This window comes from Sturnus vulgaris, chromosome 4, assembly GCF_052056855.1.
Source record: "Sturnus vulgaris isolate bStuVul1 chromosome 4, bStuVul1.hap1, whole genome shotgun sequence".
Lineage (NCBI taxonomy): Eukaryota > Metazoa > Chordata > Aves > Passeriformes > Sturnidae > Sturnus > Sturnus vulgaris.
Window position 1 is genome coordinate 14,505,669 of NC_142246.1, and position 21,572 is coordinate 14,527,240.

General features: G+C 36.3%; 1 protein-coding gene across 3 annotated transcripts in view; it reads left to right on the top strand.

Annotated features, from left to right (window-relative positions):
* The window catches only part of CPEB2 (cytoplasmic polyadenylation element binding protein 2), a 50,298-nt gene that overhangs the window by 25,368 nt on the left and 3,358 nt on the right, over positions 1–21,572 (top strand). The window contains exons 5-11 of one of the 3 annotated variants that reach the window (XM_014883184.2): positions 2,970–2,993; positions 6,386–6,556; positions 8,142–8,231; positions 13,875–13,993; positions 14,286–14,400; positions 16,229–16,410; positions 20,957–21,572. The exon at positions 20,957–21,572 is cut by the window's right edge and continues 3,358 nt beyond it. In XM_014883184.2, coding sequence (XP_014738670.1) covers positions 2,970–2,993; positions 6,386–6,556; positions 8,142–8,231; positions 13,875–13,993; positions 14,286–14,400; positions 16,229–16,410; positions 20,957–21,184 — 929 coding nt within the window. In that variant the 3' untranslated portion in view covers positions 21,185–21,572. The remainder of the gene's footprint in view (positions 1–2,969; positions 2,994–6,385; positions 6,557–8,141; positions 8,232–13,874; positions 13,994–14,285; positions 14,401–16,228; positions 16,411–20,956) is intronic. The other 2 variants (XM_088163161.1, XM_088163162.1) reach the window with 2 other exon arrangements.

The window sequence follows — 21,572 nt, forward strand, 5'->3', positions numbered from 1 at the left end:
GCTGATTTACATTGCAGAAAGAGGGATTTTAATTTTTCTGATGGGTGTAATCTGTATTAGTATGCAACTTCAGGGATATAGAAAAAGAAGGTTTTAGCTAAAATGGAGTATCTTTGTTGGATGTAGATCACTCTTAATTTTGGAAGGTTCCAGCGTTATTGGATTCCATTTTTATTGGGCATCATTTTACTTTTTGTATGTGTTGCCTAATTGATATTTTCTAGAATAAAAGTGTCTTTCATGCATTCTCACTAATTTGAAATCTTTCCAGGTTACTGGCTAATTAAAATATGCAGCTTTATAAACTAAAAGATAAATTTCTGTATGACTTATTATTTGGACAAGTGAAGGGAAACAGTTTAATCTCTCCTTTTTTATTGCTGTAAATCACTTATTTGCCTACAGTGTCTGGCCTTTTCCAAAAGAGCTGTCTTCCCTGCAATTATTTATCTATAAACATATGCACTGATTATGTGTATGTTAAATACATCTGTATAATTTAGATATATAGGTAAACCTGTAATTAACTATATTTATACAGCTGCCACGGTCTGTAAGCATGCGTGCTCTATAAGGTGTAAAATATTATATGCATGTTATTGTAATAAATACAGAAATTCTGCGTTTTTCTAGATGCAAAGTAGCACTAAATCCCTTCCCAGGCTAGTTTGCAATCTAAATGAGCAAGACAGATAAATTTTAGGGAGGAAGGTTTGCCTTACTTGTAAAGTCATCAGCTACAGTTTTTCTCCCATTTTCCCTGATTTCATTGTTTTGCTGAAGCAAGAAACAGGTAACTTTGGTACATCATTGTAATTTCTGTATATCTAAAACACTGCACCATCTACTGTTTTAAGTTTAACTGCACTGGGATTTTTTAACATTTTAGTAATTCTTTTTTGTTTTTCCTTAAAATTGCTGTTACCTTTCTTTGAATGCACAAAGAAGAACACTTCAGTTGTTCTATAACAAAATATGTTTCTGCATATCAACTTGTCTTAACTATGAAGATGTAAGAAAATAGCTGAACTGGTTTGGTAGGCTGAAAGGGGCAGAAAAAAACAAAGCAGTATCCTGACACTTGTGCCAAAAGATGAATATTAGTATGCATGTCTATACTATCCTTTGAGAGAGAACACAGCACTGCAGACATTGCTGTGGATGGGCTGCACTTGAATTTTCCCTGCTTTCTCTAGTTTTATTTGGATGGAATTAAAAAAAAAAAAAGTACGTGGGGGTTAGGCGAGGGCTTAGTGACGCTACTGCTAATGCTATGTGGGAGTCACTTTGGCCAGGAGTCAGAGAAGATTTGTACATGCTGCAACACTGACACAGAACTGTGTGTCTTCTGAGGGCCTGCCTTCAGGGAGAAAACATGTCTGAAGCTCAGCATCAGTCTCCTCAGCACTAGTGAGAGAGCTGATCACACAGAATACACTGGTTTTTGGATTTTATTTTGATGTTGGAAATCTAAATTAAAGTATTTCCACTTGGATAGATAGCCAGGTCTCTTTGAGAAATTGTTTTTTTCTGTTCTGGTGTTCTAGTAGAAATTTTAAGGATCTGAAAGCCTTTAATCAAGAACTATTCTCTTCAATAATAATTACTTCAGGTGAGAGAGAATAAATTGAAAGTAAGTTCAGTGCAAGTTGGATAGAAAGATGATGACGGTTGTGTAAAAATAACTGTTCTAAGGGAGAAAAAACAAGAAAGATTTTTCAGAGTTCCGTAAGCAATCCACTGAAATTCTAGTCAGAAGGGATCAAGATGATAAAGGGAAAAAATATTATATCTAATAAAATTTTTGAAAACTGATCAAATAGGAGGTACTAGGATATAAGTATTTCATAATATGAGAATGGAACAATGAATGACACTTAGGAATCAGTGGTCTTGTGAGTCTATTTCAGTGGCCCAGAACAGCAGTGGCTTTTAGGAGAATTGAATGTATGGATGCCTCATAAAATCAAAACAATAATTCCAAGACACAGCAGTCTGTTCCTAAACGTTGCTATGATTTTATGGTTAATAGTAACATCTATTTGGATACTTAACTCCACTGTGTAATGATTAAAGTAATTTTTCTCAGATACTGAGCCTGTTAAACAGGAACAGAAAATACTTTGTGGAAATGTAACTAAGAAATTGCACAAAGCTTAATAGTTTCTGTATTAGTAATCTGTCTATTTTTAGTTTTTTAGCCTTCAGGCAGAGAAGCAATCAGTATGGTCTTCTGAACTATAAGCACGATCTCTTTAAGAATCTTGCAAAACTCAAAAGTTAGGAAAATCTTGGATTTACTTGCAGTCTACGCGAAATTGTTGCTTTGCCTTTGTGCAGTGTTTTTGATACAATGCTATTTCTTGTGACTTGTGCCCTGATTTCATTTGCTAGTACAAGGCATCTTTTGTTTCAAACAAAACCTTGCGGTTAATTTTCTGCTAGGTCTTTTCATGTAAAAGGAAGGTCACGGCTTGCAGCATTTGCATTGTCACTGCAAAGGACTGTACAAACTGTTCCATGTGGACCAGGATGTGTCTGTGCTTAATTTAACACTTGCTACATGCTTCTTACAGTAGTATTTTCCTTTTTACAATTTCAGTACCCTATATGTGTTATGTGTGTATTACTTGTGCAAGATACAAATCACATTTTGAGGATGAATTGCAAAGTTCCCATAATTAATTCATCCATAAGTAACATGAAGATCAAGTTTAAAGACTTGAAATATTTGAAAGAATTTGAAAGAATGTTCCTTACAGCTGGTGCTAACATCAATTTAATAGTAAAGCAGTATGGTATTTATGTGAGACTTTATTGCATTCTCATCTACAATTATCAGTACCAAGTAAAGATGCGGATTTTTACTTACTGCTTACCCACATGGTTCTTTCTATCTTAAATATTTTAGTTTGTGGGCATGATATATTTATTTAATATTTTACAATTTGTCCTCTGTTTGCATGCAGCGAGGAGTTATGGGCGAAGACGAGGTAATTCACTTCTGTTTATTACAGTTTAATTAATTTTGATCTATTATTTGATCATTATGATTAATTAATCCAGATTATTGATTGTAATACTTATCTGCATGTTATCTTAGTTTGGGGAAAATGGAGGGTGTGAGGGAAGGAGGAGTAGTACAATCTGGATTGTTATGATCATTGTTTTCTTAGAGTCTGAATTGCAAATCCTTTAATCAGTTAAAAACTGCAGTTCTAATCGTGATTTAGTTCATGCTGATGGCCACTGCTTGCAGTCATTGCCTCCTTTAAAAGTATGGTTTGCTAGTTGTCCTTCTAAATCATTTCCTTTTGCTTCTGTAGAAGCGATAGTGTACAGAGTGAAAGCTAAAAGCCTTTCATAAAATTAGCAAGAAATCTAGTAGACTGCTCTTAGAAGTAGTAAACAGATCTTCGCAGTATAAGCCAATATGTGCTCACTAACCTTGAAAAAGCTGTACTGTTTTAACTGTGTCAGGATGTGACTTAAAGTTGTTATAAAGACCATGTAAAACATGCAAGAACAAACTACCAATATCTTTGGTAGCTTCTGGTATTCACCACATACACATCAGTTCCTATGTCTGTCTTGGCCTCTGCGTTGGTTCCTAACCCAGTGCTTGGTAGCCATAATCCAGAGACGGATGATGTTGTAGATCATGGCCAGTGGATGTAACACTACAATCATTTTCACGATTCCTGCCAGATTGTGCTTGTTTTTTGACTGTCATAAAACAAAAAGAATAAGTGTTTAGAAGGGCTTAGCCTTTTTATTCATAGTTATCAGGAGAAACATGAAAGCCTATTGAAATGGAAAAGCAAACTACCTTTTTGCTTTCTTTATCTGAGAGACATTTAGAAGTGAAGAGGATGGAGAAGAAAGAAAGAGGAGTCATATAGACCATATTACTCTGAAAGTGTTTATCCATTGGCCTTCATGTCACCTTAGCTCTCAGAGGAGCTACAGTGCTTTTGGCAAACTTTTACCCACATTAAAGTAAAATTCAGCTCTCTGGTATCATTTCAGAACGTGTTCTGCTGGTTTTATTTGTAAAGAACCATTCTCATTGTTCTTAGATTTTAACAGGCGTCCGTGGGTAAAAATAAATTATTCTGAGGGTTATTCTATGACTGTTTACCCAGTTATATATTTGTCTATTTTATAAGTTTCGTTATCAAAGAAGTGCTTCTTATAAATCAAGCTAAATTATTGTAATTTTAGATTTAAGATACTGAGAATAACTCTCCTATATTAGTGGAATGTCTTAAAATTTCCACTTTGCAATTTCCTGCAGGTTCCTGCAATATGAGTCTTATTTCTTCCATTATGCACTACTTCCTGTCACTGTCATTATAGTAACAGCTCCATCTTCTCCATCATTCACTTTAGTAATTCACAAGCTCATTGCATCCACCTTTTTTGGTTGGACAACCAAATCTTACTGCTTGTTAATATACATCTTTAAGATTTGATCATTCTTACTTGTCTTCATAACTAAAATTCATATTTGTATTATACAGCTGCTACAGTCTTACAGATCCAGTCTTGTTCTTCTCATGCCTAAATAGTTGGTATACAAGAGGAATCTGCTTGGCTGCTCCATCCAGCTGTGTTAGCTTTGTGTCTCTATTGCTTGCTCACTTTTCTGTCCCATTGAGCACCAGCCTCATGCTTCCATTATCTAAGGCAACTCTGCTGATCTGTTGCAGACCTGTTGAATGTGTCCTTATGAGACCAAGCTCTTGCTCCCCACTAGTCATTCTCAAACATTCCTATCATCAATCCTAATGGAAAGGAGGAGCCTACTACAGCTTTCTGCATTTGCTGTACTCCTCTCCAACAGATGCCTGCTGAAGATATGTCACCATAAAAATGATGTAGTTAACAGTCTTTGTACTTGGTGCAACCCTGCAGTCCTTTTAATTTTGTGCTCCTTGTGATACTTTAAGATATTTTGTTGTTGTGTATCATCCTGTGCTTTCATTCAGTTTTTTTGTTGAGATACCACATCAGGGCCAATAGGCATTACTATAATACAGGTTATTGGTCATAATACTTGCTGTCTGTTATCCGCTCTTGTCTTTTAACCACCTGATTCTTAGGTGGTCTTCTGGAAGTGAAGGGCTTTCCTATTGCTCTCGCCCCCAGCTGGTCAGCACTGGATCTCCTGGTCCTGCCTATGGGTTTTCAGTGGGTGAATCTGGAAGAAGTTGTCTATTTAAGATTAAAAAAGTTTTGCTTCCCAAAAGTGTGCTAGGTTGTTTATTGGTTGGCTTTCTTGTTTCTTGTGGGAAAGCAGTTGAATTAATTAATAATTATTTTTTAAATGAGTGGCAAACAGGAAAAATGGCATTTCAGAAGAAATGGTGATGTGGACTATCTGTTTTGCTTCACAGATTCTTTCTTTTGGGGATTTTCACAGTTAAAAGACTGACTTCCGAATTTGAAACTGTCATTAATCTTAAATGTTGCTGACTAAAGCAATAAAAGATTGAATACGCCAAGATAGATATCTTGGCCTTCTGAATTTTTTCTTGTTTGGAGTTCTATAAAGTTTGTAAATATGAAATAGAGAAGAAATACATGGGGCAGAATTACCATATTTTCACTTCCCTCTACCCTCTAAGTATCTGTTAGGGTCAGATTGCATTTGCAAAGCCATCCTGTGAACTTCTGATATTACACTAGCTTTCCAGGGTAACAGTAAACTCACTGCAGATTTAACTACGTGTTAGGAACCACCACAAGGCTTCCCTCCAAAACTGTGGTAAATTGAGAGTGAGAAGGATAAATCAGCATTGTGACTCATTTCTCAAGTGTTGCATTTTGCACATTTACTAAAATTCTCTTTTACTTTCTTAGAAATTGAATATATTCTTATGTTAGCAGCATCTGATACCTTTAGAAATACTTGTTTGAAACTTCTTGTGATCCTGATGTTTCTGTTTCCCTGTTCAAATAAAATTTAAGGGTTTTAGGCACACTGTAGTCATTCAGGTGGAGGAAGTTATCAGTTTAACTTGAAGCTAAACCAAAGGCAGACTAACAAAACTCACTTAAGCGATCTGTAATATTTTCTTTTCATAAATAAAGACCCTTTAATTAAAACAAAATTACCACATTTCTACTGGATGCAGCAGAGCAACTACCTTATAATGCAATATGAAGTATTAAACTTCATCTTGCATTCTTGAAATTCCATTTTGAAGTTTAACACATTTTTTTCATTCTCCTAATTTTTCTTTAAATTAATGTCAACTTTTCTAGTATCTTTGTATTTTCATTTTGACTCTCCAGACTGCTATTTTCCCTAGTCCCTAAAATGACGTAACCATGTACTGCCACAAAACTGTCTTAATGTACATTATCTTTTCTTTTTAAGGCCGTTCTTCCCTCTTCCCAATAGATGATGGCTTGCTGGACGATGGTCACAGTGATCAAGTTGGAGTCTTGAATTCCCCTACCTGCTATTCCGCTCATCAGAACGGAGAACGGATTGAGCGCTTTTCCCGGAAAGTGTTCGTTGGAGGTCTCCCACCGGATATTGATGAAGGTGAGCTGCCTGAAAGCCAAGCAGACTATGTTGAGAGGGAGAGACAAAAAGAGGTCATGAAAAACCTGACTTGAGTAGTGAACATAAGCCACTCAGCAAAATAATGTGCAAAAGGCTGTAACTGTATGTTCTTTATGTAAGTTGATGGGTGTGTTGAACTTAGTGTCATTATCTCTTTTGGTTTTGGGATGGTGCAGTTGTTTCTGATTTTGCACTGGCAGATTAGAGTTGCGTGTAATGCCTGGAGTGCATATCTTGCATATTTCAAATACATCTTAGCCCTCCTCTATCTGTGCCTGCTTTATCCTGTATTCGTAGGAAATTCCCATTTGTAAATTAATTTCATATTCTATTCTATTATTACCTGAAGATCTCAGCAGTGATACAGGAAGGTTAATGTTATTCCTGTTGAGAAATAGAGAAATTTAGGCACAGCAAGGTCAAGTGGCAGAGCGCTCTTGATGCATTGAACAGAGACTATACTGCAGAAACTTGAACTGTTAAGCAGTTGAAATTGCTTTGTACACCAGTGGTGATTTTAAGTAATTGTCCTATTTAATATGAGGTTTCTCCTGTGCAGATAAATGTAAATTGCAAAATGTTAACTTGCTAATGTAAACAGAAGTCTGTTTAGGAGGTTTGTGGTAGTCCTAGAATAACGTGCAAACCAAATAAGCTGGCTGTGTTTAATTAACTTTCAGACATGGAAAGACCAGATTTTTGTTCCATTTTCATTGAGATGCTCTCCTACAATCTATTAAGAGATTTATTTTTATATATTTCAACAGAGTTGCCTATAATACAAATGCTGAACAAAAACACATGGAAATACATTTTATTTCTCTCCTCCCTGTTTATATGATGATGGCAGGATATGACTGAAAGAAATTGAGCATACTTGTGTTTGAGTTGCTGCTTTTATATAGTTTAGAGTATTTTTAACCCACAACCAAGGCTTTTTCGGTCACTGACATGTAGGTGTGTCTGAGATAAAAAGAACTCATAAAGTCATGCAAGGGGCATAGTAGATCTTGCAAAAAGGGTATTAATGGTTGTTGGAAGCACCACTGAATAGATAGTTTTAAATTACTGTCTCTGATACATGCATCATGTTTGCTATAGGACAGATATCCTATATATATTTCCTATATATAGGAAACTACTAGCATATTAATTGTGGTGTTACTTGGTATATAAATATCTGCTTACAAAGCTCTGAACTCTACATTGCTAAACAGTAAATTGATTTGATTCCATTCAAACCAGATTCTGATTTGAATTTAGGGAAGTACCACACAAGCTTTCATGAATGGCTTTAGTTGCCCTTGAGCTTCTGAAATGCTACTGTTTATTAAACAATAAAAAACAAATGTAACATTAAAATCACCAGAAACATTTGTGTATATATTAACACTTTGGATGATGCATCTATTTAATTTTTTTGTATATGAAACTTGTAAATTTTGTTCTGTTTTTTTTCCTGTGAAATGTCAGCCTTTGCTAGAAACAAAGGTTTTTGCTTGATAGTATCTTTTCATTGAGTTATGCTATTTGCTTTAATTACAACTATTGTACATGTTTTTAGATGAAATTACTGCCAGCTTCAGACGATTTGGGCCCTTGGTAGTAGACTGGCCTCACAAAGCAGAGAGCAAGTCCTATTTTCCACCAAAAGGTAAGAGAGTTAGAAGGTTTTGACCTGTCACTGAGTGCTAATCTTACTCTGGGAAACAGTCTCATCTTTTCCAAAGGGTGTAATGTAGAGTCCCTGTGAACTGTTTTATCTGTTGTTTCAGTGCCGGTCCTGGTATGGTTTCTTTACATACTGAGTCTAAAACCTCTTGTTTTGTTACAGGATCTAATCAGGTCAACACTGTAGTTGTATGCATCGTTGATCATCAGTTCTGTATTTGCACTCCTGTCTAGTTTCCAAAACTGAAATTTGATCAACTTTTTTAAAACAAAATCTTAGATAAATATTTTCCTAGGAAGTTAAAGGCAGGATGAAGAGGGATGCATTTGCTTATCTGGTCAAGATAATCAAATACTGTGCATCTTTCACTTTAGGATGTGAACTTCCTGTTGAAGCTCTAATCTTTTTTGATAAATGATTAGATACTCATTTTTAAAAAAAAAAAATATTTCTAGTCTTGCTGTTAGACTAGATTTTTTTCTATTACTTACAAAGTGTTGGAAGAACCATTCTGTAGATTTAGTACTTAAATTACATGGGATATCTCTGTAACTGTACAGTATGTATTGTTACATATAAAATAAATGCAGAAGTGTGATCCAGACATGAAAGCAATGCAGAGATTATTGATTTTGTAGAGAATGCAACAATTCATTCCTTCTGTGCAAGTGACAAATGTAGGTTTAGTTCTTTTGTAAACTGATTCTTTATTTATCTGTGCATTTATGCTGGGGAAAAGACAGGATCATTATCCCTGATGGGCCCTGTAAAGAGTGGGAAATGGAATTGGAAGCACTTGAATAGCACTTATGAATGCTACATGGAAATTCTTAAGACAAACAAAGAGACTGACTTTTTTGATTGTCAGCCCAGCACACAAAGCTACTGTCAAGCTAAATTTGATTATTTTAAAGACTGCATCCTTCTTCATAAATTACCAAGAGAAATTCCCAAGGAACTCTTTGAAGAAGATGCATCTCAGAGAGTCTGTGATGAATATATAGAAGACAGAAGATGTAATATATTCTTACCTGAAAGGAATGGATTCTGGCATTAGTTTCCAAGGAGATAGTCCTATCTCAGCATCTGAAGATCTTAAGGATGTATTTCCAGACTTTCTTATTTGATAAAGCTTTTTGATATAGTTGGGTTGTTTATAATTGCTGCAGTAAGAAAAAAATCCAAACTATATTATAAGCAGAGCTTCTTAAAGGCAGAGAATATGAAAAGAAGAACTTCAGTGTGTTGATCTAATTAATTCAGGAAACATTTGCAACCTAAATGCTAAGTTGATTCCCATGATTAATTGATCCTTACTTGAAAAATAAAAGCATTTACTGTTCTTCTATCTTAACACTTCAGCCTAATTTTCAGTTTCCTGCATTATTCAGTATTTTTTTGTATGTAGCCTAACACATTTAAAATACAGTGTGGATTTCTCTTTGTAAATACTCTGGAAACACACAACTGTTGGGAGTTACTGTGTATTTATCTCTTTCAGTGCAATACATATGACCCATGATTATTTTGTAGAAGAATTTCATTAAAAATTGTGTTTCATTAGTATTATTTGTGTGGACAGACAAGAACCACGTATACATATATTAATAAGATGTCTGAAATGGCTGAGGATAGGCAAAATAAAGCTTTGAGATCAATCAGTAATTACCAGTTGAGAAATATATACTATAGAAGTTCAGGGAATTAATGTTTTTACTATTTTCAATCTTCATTTTCTAAATTGTCACTCTGCATGAAATTAATTCAGTGTCTATATTTTTCTTTGTTGAGTTTCATTAGAGATTTGCCATAGTATTGCTTTCCAAAGACATCTTAGAATTAGGCCATTCTGGACTGATTCATATAAGTCTTCTCTGTGGTGAAGAGATGCAGCCTGTTTTTCTTTTTTTTACTGTTCAGTTTTCCAGGCTGTTCTTCCTTCCAAGCTCTCTGCTTACAGAAGGTCCTGAGGGAAGGCCAAGTTCATAATAAGTTCCTTGCCTAAAGAAATTCAGAAAGTGTCTTGATCCATCAAGGCTGGCTGCCTCCTGAGAAACACCAACTGCTTGTTCTTAACTAATTACATTTGGTGTTGGTTCACCACAAAATTACATCGAAACATAACAAGAATTTTTACAACTTTACACTGATCTTATGAGGAAGCTCTGTTCTGAAAAAAACCCTCTGTTGAGCTCAAAGTACAAAGTTTGTAACAGTGATCTGCCAACTGTAATGCAGAATTCCTTCCTTTCTGACTTGCCACTGTTTATCATAACTCATGTTATTACATAGTTGGCAAATATTTGTTTATGAAATAATACACATGTCCAAAGTAACTTTTCAGGTTGAGGACTCCTCCTTGTGATAATTAAGTTCTCAAAGAAATGGTGCCATGAGTATATGGAAATTCAAAAAATGCCTTCCAAAATACATCCAGTTGTTTGTGTCCTCTGTACTATTTATAGTCTGTCTCAGAGGATAATCTTATTTAAACAGGGCAGTGTCCCCAGCCTTTTCTAACTCGTTTTTTCTTCTGCCTTGTATCACAACAGTTGTGCAGTAGCTTTTCTCTTCAAGGTTCCCAGTTGCTAACTCAGAGCTGACTAGCTGAAAAACTCAGGTTGGAAATGTTCTGCTTCTAGTTTCAGAAACAAAACCCCAGGTCCATGCAAGTTCTATTGAACTTGTTACCAGCTAATTTGATCACACTGAGTAGGATCAAACTCAGGATTCAGGCAAGTAACTGTAAGTGTCTTCATGTGTGATTAGTGTCTAAGCTTCCTTTAGTCGATGTGAATCTGGCCAGTACAGCCAGTGAAGTATAGAGGGCAATTTTGGCCACTGTAACATAAGCACATTGAGCTTGATTCATTTAACCAGACTGATACCTAAAAGACTAGATACATGGGTCTCACAAATATAGTCCAGCACCACATTTTTTTACTGCACATGTGTTTTAGAGTTTGTCTATCAAAGATTACTAAATGAAAAACTGAGAGATGGCTTATGTAGATCCCTTGTCTGTATTAACCTGCAGCATGGGCTGATTCTTTCTGGTTTAAGCTAAGGTGCAGCATTCTCTAGGCAAGAATTGCACTATACTGAGGCTATTTAGTGTCCACTGTGGAGAGTCTGTCAGGACAGTGGAGGAACCAGCCCCAGCACAAAATACCTCTGCAGTCACTGGCATGTCACTACATGGGCAGTGCCATGCTGGCTTGTACTGATTTTCTTGACTCGTCCTCTAAGCTGTTAGTGACTGGAATTAGCTGGAGGTTGATAGAACTTAAAGCTTCTCTCTGATTTCTACACAGAATATGCATAACAAGAAGCATCTTTCCTCCCTCTGATGAACTTCCATATTACTGTGAAATAAAGAATTTTTTTCCTTGCTAAGAAAATCATGTTAGCATGAATCTAATCTAGAATACTTTCCTTTCAATTTGTCCTTTACATAATGAATACCAACAAATGAAAAGTTTTAATTTGGTAGGACTCTTCAAACATTAGGCTTTTCAAACTTACCTCATGGGTTTTCTGTTCCACTGCTCACCAATCCATCTCTTAAGTGAGCATTCTAAATCGTTGAAGCAAAACTACAGAGAGACCAGTTTGATGGTACAGACTATACCCTAACTTTGTCTTCAGACAAAGAAGTACAGTTGAGCTCATGTCACAAGGCTGAGGCTTTTAATTAAGTGGGATAAACCAAGTACATGTTTTTTAGATGAGGTTGAGAAGACAGTATTAATGTATGGCTTTTCTATTGCTTTCTTTTCCATGTCAGGAGTGGTAGTATGAAGTGACCCTGAGATTAGCTCAGTTGTTTAGAGCATGGTGCTAATAACAATCCAAGTTGTGGATTCAATCCCTGTTATGGACCATTCACTTAAGAGATGGACTCAGTGATCTTTGTGTGCCCCATCTAACTCAGAATATTCTGTGAAATCTATAATAATCCTTATCACTCCTTGAGTTCTTTTTCTTGAATTTTCTGTCTTTTTGCAAGTTGCTGCAGTTAGGCATATTAATAGCTGCAGACATAGAAGTGGTCGATTATATGAAGGCACTCACCAGCTTTGTGTATCTGGAGCTATATGGCAGTACCTTTGAGCTGCATTAGAAGAACTGATGATAAATGAGGATCTGAAGAATCTTTGTGTGTCTGATTCCTGACAATATCATGTGCTATTAACCCTCCCATTGATTAATCAAGTTCTTTCACTCCCATCATTCTTGTACTGAGCTCTCCATTCAAACTGAAATTTGTGTGCCTGGCTTCTGACCAAGTAAGGACAGTTACCTGGAGCTTCTCTCACCCATGCCAGTTGGCACTCATTCACTGGGTAATACGTGGATTTTAAATTCTGTGATAAATAGTGAAATATATCCCCATTAAAACAGGTTTTGAATCTAAATTACTACTGATTAAGCTTAAGATAAATAGGTCATCATTAAAAATTTCAGTTCAGTAGTGAAGAATAGACTTTACCAGAAAATGCTTCAGCCCAAGTCCAAAGATTCCCTATGACATACTGTTATGAAACTAAATAAGATTTACATAAAAATACAGAATACATAAAATCCTGTCATGTGTCCCTTTTATGTAGCTGTGATGCAGCTGTGGTATGAGGGGGTAAGAAATAAGGTATAACTTACTAGAAAGAGCAGTATAGACTTTCACCTTTTTCTTAAAATCCTGTCCTTGTTCCCACATGTCTAAAATCAGTTGTGCATTTGTTTCTTAAATCTTACATTGTTAATGCACTGATTCTTTAATGGTCTTCAATATACACCCTACCACCTTTACCTTGAGGACCTACAGTGCCTATTTGCAATAAGAAGTAGCTGCTGGTTAATTAGCTTCTCTCAGAAATACGGCAAGATTTCCAAAAGACTTGGTAGTGCATCCATGTTCCCTTTTCCCAAGCCCACTCTCAAGCAGCTGCTTCAGCATATACTTCTCCATCAAAGTCATAAGACATAACTTCGTGTGAAAATTCTAAACTTGGTAGTAATCTCAGAAAGAAATGTGAGTTATGGTCCCTTTAAAGTTTGTTTTAATGTAGAACCCTATGTATGTTATTGGGTTTTTTGTAAAGTAACAAATTTAGTGTATCTCCTATTGTAACTGTGAAAGTAATGTGTCAGGCTCTTTGCTTGTCTGATAGTTTGGTTTTATGTAGCATTAAATAAGCATTTTAAGTTTTGGGGTTTTTTTTTTAATAATGTTTGAAAGGTTTGCTGGGTCACTTATGTAATGAAATACTTTGCTCTAATCTCCAGAACAGAGATTAGTCCTTTGTGCCAAGTCGGATTTTCATTGTATAATGTCCATTGCAGCCAACGAATGATGTTTATCCTAGACTTACAGTGCATGATAGAGCAAACATGTTTGCTTTTATTTGGTTATTAGTCTCTTCTGACAATTATTTTACAGATGGAAGTTCTGTTAATTATGGTATTATAGTACATATATAGTACATCTATTCTTACATAAAGAAGATGATTAATATGAAAGAATTGGTTTGACTTTATTTTACTTTTGTATGGAAAAATGAGTGGAAAAGATGCTTCTGTAAAATAAAGGCAAGAGAAAATGTATTGGTTTGGGTTTCTTCCCAGGTTACGCATTCCTCCTGTTCCAAGAAGAGAGTTCTGTTCAGGCCCTGATTGATGCCTGCATTGAAGAAGATGGAAAGCTCTATCTGTGTGTTTCCAGCCCCACTATCAAGGACAAGCCAGTAAGTACACAGTCAGTGGCCTGCAGGCTATGGCTGCCATCTGTCTAAAGCAGCATTGGAAGTTATGGAGATGAAAAAAATCAAAAGTAAACTACTGTTGGCAGAGCTCAACATCTGGAACACTGGGATTATTTTAAAATTGTAGTACTTTGAATTAGTAGGATTAAAGCAAAGCCCCTAGACATGCTATGGTAATGAGGTTATGACTGACAATTTATATAGGCTGATGAACGTATTTCCACATTGTAGTGAAACTTAAAGTAGGATATTATTTACTTTCCCAACTTAATAGGTTCAGATCCGTCCCTGGAATCTAAGTGATAGTGACTTTGTGATGGATGGGTCACAGCCGCTTGATCCTCGGAAAACAATTTTTGTTGGAGGAGTCCCTAGACCGTTAAGAGCTGGTGAGTAGAATTTGTGGCAATTTTTTAAAGTAAGAAATTATTAGAAATACTTTTTACCATACATAATTTTTTGTAGTTACGTATGGATAGATATAGGTATATATAAATTGAACGGTCTTCGTAGTTTTAAGCACAGTACAACGTTCATGTATTCTTAAGTTTCTGTACTGTCTGGTTTTGACCATAAATCACAGTTCATCTCTGAGATTTACTGGAAAGTTAATCTCTCTATACCTCTAGCATCAGCTATGTCACAAGCGGCATAAAACAAAGAGTTCGGTTTTAAAATGATGCTATGAAAACATCTCTGCCCTGCTCCATGGCTATGGAATGGTATTTGTACCTGCTTGTCATTGTGCATTAGCTGCTCTTCTGCTGCTGTCAGGTTACACACACAAACACAGGTGATAGAGTACTTGAACAAGGAGGCATAGAGGAAAAAGGAACAAATTCAGAGAGCTAGCACAATCTTTACGGCACAACATTATATGAGATTGCAGGACTCTTTCTAGACACTTGCCAGAGGCATGAAGGAAAAAATAAATGTTTCTGTAGCTGTGGAATGGTTGATGTACAGCCGGGACAGTCTGCTCTGCTTTTTCAGATTGGCTGCAGTAGCCTTTTACAATGTTTTAGGTGACTTTCTAGTAAGTAGGTTGCAGTGAATTCTGGAAGTAGAAGCATACCATACAGTGGTTCAAATCTCCTTTGTTACTAGCATGACTTCTGGATTTCATTATTCTTTCATAGTTAGTAATGAATTTTATTCTTGGAGAAAGATGAGCTTTTAGATGAAACATGTAAGAAAAATGAGAAGCAGTAGTGCAAATTTGGGATGCAAAGGATCCTAATTTTTTCTATCTTGGACCTGCAATGCTCCAAGCTTTTTTTGGTATTTTACTTTTAAGACTCTACTTTTGACTGTAATACAAGCTCTGTAAATGAGTATAAACACAGTATGTTCCAATTGCAGATTAATTTTTCTTTAAATTCAGTCCAGTGCTCCATATTACTGTGCTGAATGTTTGTGATAAATTTAATGGATGCATTCTTATGCTCAGCTTGCAAATGCCCTGTATATGTGAAAATGAAACTTTTATGGCATTGTGAAATAAGAATAATGACTTCAAAAAAGCAGTAAAACTTAAGGAGACTCTTCAAACAGCTATTGAACATCAAGGACTGCTGACACCTCTATATGCTAATACAGAGGATACTAATTCTGAAAAACCAGTGTTTTCCACCCCAGTGAATTGCAACTGAATTCAGTATAATCTGGCAGTCAGAGGATTGCCAAGGTACTTGATCTGTAAAATTTGAAATGTTTGTTTCTCTGAACTTCATTATCTGTGGTAGGTATAGCACTGTAGAGATAATCAAGTTCTGTGTGGCTGATAAAAAGATGCTAACTACATTTTTAAAATCAAATAGGACCTAGAGCTTTAGGATAGTCAGAGAACATGTACCAAGGAATTTGTGGCATGAGGATCTATTTTACACAGCTTGCATTCCAATGCCTGCCCAAAAACTCTTTTGCTGTAATCCTCTGAAGAAAACTGCCCTGGAATTCCAGTTCCAGGTTATCAAGAACGTACAATTCCATTGTTCCTTTGATGTATGTACCCACAGTATGAAAGATCTGTCTGCTGAGTAATTAATAGCTTATTTAATATTATTTCTTTAATATTTTTTAATCTTGTTATTACTGTTCTGTTGGCTCTTAGAAAACTAATAATTAAAATTTGCTTCTCTGGTATTTTTAGACATGTGTGTACTCAGCTTGTACTGTAAGAATAGTTTGAACAAATGCTGTTTTGTTTCTTTCTAGTGGAATTGGCTATGATCATGGACCGTCTCTATGGGGGAGTTTGTTACGCAGGAATTGACACTGACCCTGAGCTGAAATACCCAAAAGGTGCTGGACGTGTTGCTTTTTCCAATCAGCAGAGTTACATTGCTGCCATCAGTGCTCGGTTTGTTCAACTTCAGCATGGCGATATTGATAAACGAGTAAGTTACACAGAAATTTTTCAAAAAAGAGTTTTGCTCTATACAGAAACTTCTGAGTGTGGTAACATTGCATGTGATCTGCTCTCAAGGCAGCTTCTACATTTTTAGCATCCATGTAACTTCACTACTTTCAGGAGTATTCCTGAATGTCCCCAAACAGACATGTTTCCACAGAGCAGCAGTTTGTTCCTTTGACATATGTTGGACCATATGTTCTTCCCATTCTGGAGTTCCTGGTTTTGTTGTGTACAGGTAAAGGGCTTCAAGATCTCTTTCTCTCCCATGTTCTAATGAAACCAGATACTGTGATAATTCCTCTCTCATTCATAAGAAACTCTTGTATTCATTGGCTTCAGATTAGCTTGATACTTAGAACTGCCGTAATTGTCAGTGCTCAGAAAGTTGGTCAGGCTCAACACCTAAAATACAAAAAGGTCTTATTTTTTCTATTTGAAAGTCTTCTTAGTACTTATCAATGCATATTTCTATTTCCTACAGATTCTTATTCCTAGGAAAAGTAAAAATAACTTATATTAAGAAGTCTAGTGAACTTCCTAACTCCTAATTAGAAGTAGAAGTATAGCAAAGAAAACTGGCATCTAAATTATGTCAGTTTTAAGGGTCACTAGTTTTGATGTCAAGAGCTGCAGAGATAGTCTGGTATTAATAGGTATTCTTAAAAAAAAAAAAAAAAAGGCTAAGGTCTTATGGGAAGAAGGGTCGAGTGAGGAAAGTAGTTCAAGGTCCAGTCTCCTCTACAGATCAAAGACAAGGGAAAAAGAAAGTAGTACAGTTAACAGGAGTCTGCTCTAGAGAGGCAGCATGTGCTTCTCTCCTTTCAAACAGGCAGAGTAATGCAGCTTTAGGTGTGTGTCTCAAATACTGCTTGCCTTAGGAGCTGAAATCCCCAAACATGGTCCTTCCCAGAGGATGAGTGGGTGTGGATGTGGGTGGTCATCTAGGCTTCAATATGATGGCTACGTTTTGGTCATGGGATTGCTATCCTTGTGACTTGCAGCTGTTGTTGACTTACAACTGATTTTTGGATACTTACATAACAGAAAAATGGCCTTGACACTGGGATTGGATAAGGGGAAATCATCTTGCGTTTGAGTATTTGGACAAAATAGGAGTAAGGACCAGAATCCAGAATTTCCTCTAAAGAAATGCTAAATGGGTCATTTAGCTTCAGAATTGAGTATTAAGTTTCATTCAGGAACTGTCTTAAAGGGCTTTTGTCTGTGAAGTCACCTGACTTGAAAATTCAGACAGGGACAGTTGGATCTAATCCAAATTATGTCTCTCTTAAAAGTGGGAGACTTGGACCTGTACCTTGTAAACCATGGGGAACTTTTATCTTGGTCTTCCTCTTCTCATGGGAGTGTGTCCTTTGCAGTAGAGAGGTGTATGGTAGATTGGCAGTGCCATCTTGCAAGAGAAGGCATGATCCTGACTTTGAAGGCTGCAATTGCACATACCTTGTTTTGCTGTTTTGTGGGTTTTTTATGATAGGTGACCAGAGATCATAAGGGCTCTTTGGGTGCCAGGCAGTCATCTGAAATGGCAGTGCCTGCTGTTTGCAGAGGAAAGGATGTAGCTTGTTCATGGGTGATGGAACACTGCAGTTCTTAAGGTGGGATAGACTTGGAGCAGGCCTCTTGGAGCTTGGAGGACAGAAAAACCAACACAAAATCTACCCCAAATGCAGGATCTGAGAAGCACAGTATTTGACTTACATCCTTTGAAACTTAATTTATAAAAACAGTATGCAATGATTTCTTCAATCACAAATTAACAAAACAAAAAAAAAAAAAAAAGAAAATAAAAAATCCCACAAACAAGTACTAAAACAATCCAAACAACCCCTGCCACACATAGTTAGTATCTGGAAATGGCTGTTCGTAGGCTGCAGAGGTTGAGGGGGAAAGGCAGGACGATCTAGGTTTTCTCTTTAAATACCTGAATTCTTAAAGTTTCTTTTTTGATGTGGTTTATGTTCTTTCTTAAGTGTTGCTTTCCTAACGCTTGAAAAATTAATTTCTTGACTCAAATGTTCTCTTAAATTTGGAATTTCCACATTCTATTACCATCCTCATTTTTTCTTATTTTAAAAAATGTGTGCTATTCCTGAGGTGTGTCACTGGCAAAATGCAGCAGTGCCAAATCTTAACTGTTTTAATAAACTTGTCTTTAAGTCCCATGATGGGCAGGGTTTATGAACTTCTTTGTTTACCTGAGAGGGGAGTTAATCTATATTTTTTAAATCATTCTCTTTAATTAAACTATAATGTCAGTCCTTATTTATATAATGACATATATTTATTATCACCCAGTTATTTGCATTACTGAGGTGTCATAGAGAAGAGCATCATTTTAGGGAACACCTTGAATCTTAGCTGAAAGTATGAAAAAGGCTATTTTCAGAAATAGTTTTTTGTCTCCATGGAGTTTTTACACTAATGCCTTTTCAGGCTCTGAAAATGTTCTGAAATCAGTATTACTGCTGATTTATACATGAGCGAGCAGTGACTATAAATCTGTAAACCACGAGTTTTGTAAATGAGTAAGATAGTCCTACTGCCTTCACCTGAGGTGTTTGTGTATGTTGGCCAGGAAGGTAATACAGTCTGTATCTCACTGAAATCCTCGAGGCAGAGCCTGTTCTGCCCTTTACCTCAGCATTGCCTTTCCATACCAGTTATATCCAGTTTCTCTAGGTCTGCTGTCCTTTCACATTCTTTTCATAACCAGTTTTGTCTGTGTAGAAGTCTTTTTCAATTACTAAATTTTGCAGTTCACTTGTTTATTCTTCTGAACTTCTGTTCAAAGTATTTATAGCATTTTTTACACATACCTTTTTCTACCTTAATTGGAAATCTTAGTGCCACAGTCACTTGACAAACATTGTCTGTGATCTTAACTTCTTCCCTAACTAAGTTCTCTGTAGCTTCTCTCCGCTTCTTTTGATGTGTAGATATATTTAGTTTCTCTAGCAGATGTTTTTCTTCAGCAAAGTGCTCCTCATCCTGTTTTATCTTGTATGAAAGCTCAGCTACAAATATTTCTTTGGAGTTTCAACTCAGAACAATTCATTAAAATGCTGTTAACTTTCATACGCCAGCAGTCTGCATCCACGTCATGTAATATTTCCAGTCCCCAAAGTGTTTCTCTAATATTTTTGAAATCATCTTCGTACCAATCTTGGTGCATTAATGCACTGAAGCTTGAAATAAATGCTGCTTCATGCTTTCAGTAATTCTGAGCCACACAGTTACTGCATAAGGTACCTGTTTACTGGAAAGTTTGAGTGTAATTGGTGATAAGGCAGGTCATTGTAGTGAAATAAGAAGCAGAGCTCGTACTGAATATAGATTAGTGGAAGAAGCATACTCTGACATTTCTAGGCCCCTACTTCCGAAGCTAAGAACATGAAGCCAATTCGGCTGTAAAACTTCAGGGCAGGGAGCTGGATGTGTAAATTTTTTCCTCTGGACATATATTGAAAAAAGAATCATTTTAAAGTTCTTAATATTTCAGGCATGTTCTGTCTGAGTATGGAGCATATAGTCAATGTCTGTATGAAGCAATCTTCTGAGGTATTAGTATCTAAGGAAAAAAATCTCATGCAGCAGTGAGGAAAAAGTGGAATACAACAATACATTCCTTAATGACTGCATCATCTCATTTTGTATTTTATTATGAAGTACTTCTTCCTGTCTGATTGCAGTCTGTAGCAGTACAGTTATGCAAAGACATAATGCATATTTACCACTGGACTCCTGCCACTTTTCCATTCTCGCAGTCAGATGAGTTTGGGAGAGAGAAGCTGTGTAAGACAGGTGTTTGTAGCTGTCTGTGGACTTGCAAAATGGTCTTTAAAAAATATTTTCAGAATTGTATTGAATATAAATTCCTGTACAGCTCAAAGCCACCAGAAAGACAAAGTAATAGATTACCAAAATTGGTAGAGGCAAATTTGACCATATTTTATAAATAGGGAGTGAATTTATGGTGAACGGCTCTGCTAAAAGACCTGCATTACAGCTTGCAGAAAGTATTTTTAATTTGCACACAAATGTGGTACATGCAGAGACACTTGCACTTCAAAAAAAAAAATATTCTGCGTTAAAGGGTAGTCTCGTTTGTTATGTTTTTGCTAAACCACATGGAATTAATTGTCATGTTGACATCCAGTTGGGAGACCTGAGTGGTTTGGTTTTCTTCTACACATACGTCCATAATACCATTTGCACAGAGCACTCTCCCAGGGTAAATTAGGGGAAGCTTCTGATGCAGCTGTTTATTGCATGCACAGGGTACTTCTAAAGACCTGCCTTGGAGTGTTCTGCAGGATGGATGGGTCTGTAGGTGATAAATGATTATGAGTAATAACTGATCAGTTATAGAACGGCATTAATACTACTGCTTGCAGACATCAGGCGTTTTTTTTGGAGTTCTTTTTTAAACCAGAGAAAAATTAATGCCTTCATACAACTTCAAGTAAAAGCAGTTACTAACAGGAATTGTTTCTGTTTCACTCCAACAGGTGGAGGTAAAGCCATACGTGTTGGATGACCAGATGTGTGACGAGTGCCAGGGTGCGCGGTGCGGTGGGAAGTTTGCTCCTTTCTTTTGTGCCAATGTCACTTGCCTGCAGTATTACTGTGAGTTTTGTTGGGCAAATATCCACTCTCGTGCAGGACGTGAATTCCATAAGCCATTGGTAAAGGAGGGGGCTGACCGCCCACGTCAGATCCACTTCCGCTGGAATTAAACATGGTGAACCAGCATCTGCATAAGGAGAGAAGGGTGCATGTGGCTTACTGTGTTTGAAGATACTGACATGCAGAAGAAATAAGTGCATTCTTCTGCTTTTCACCCCAGCTATCAATACATGCATCTTTATCAGCAGCCAAAACACTACAAGCCTCTTGTTTTTCACCAAAACCCTACATCTCAGGCTTACTAATTTTTGTGATATTTTCATGTTAAAATAAAATGTTTTTTTGTATTTTCTCCAAGTTATTTTTATATGTAAAGTTAAAACTAGATATGAGAATGTTTTTGCGTAGGGGCACACAGTCTGCTGCTATATTTAGTGGGTGAAGCGTGCACTTATTTCTAAACATGGGTTTTTAACTTCAAGATCTGCCCCAGTAATT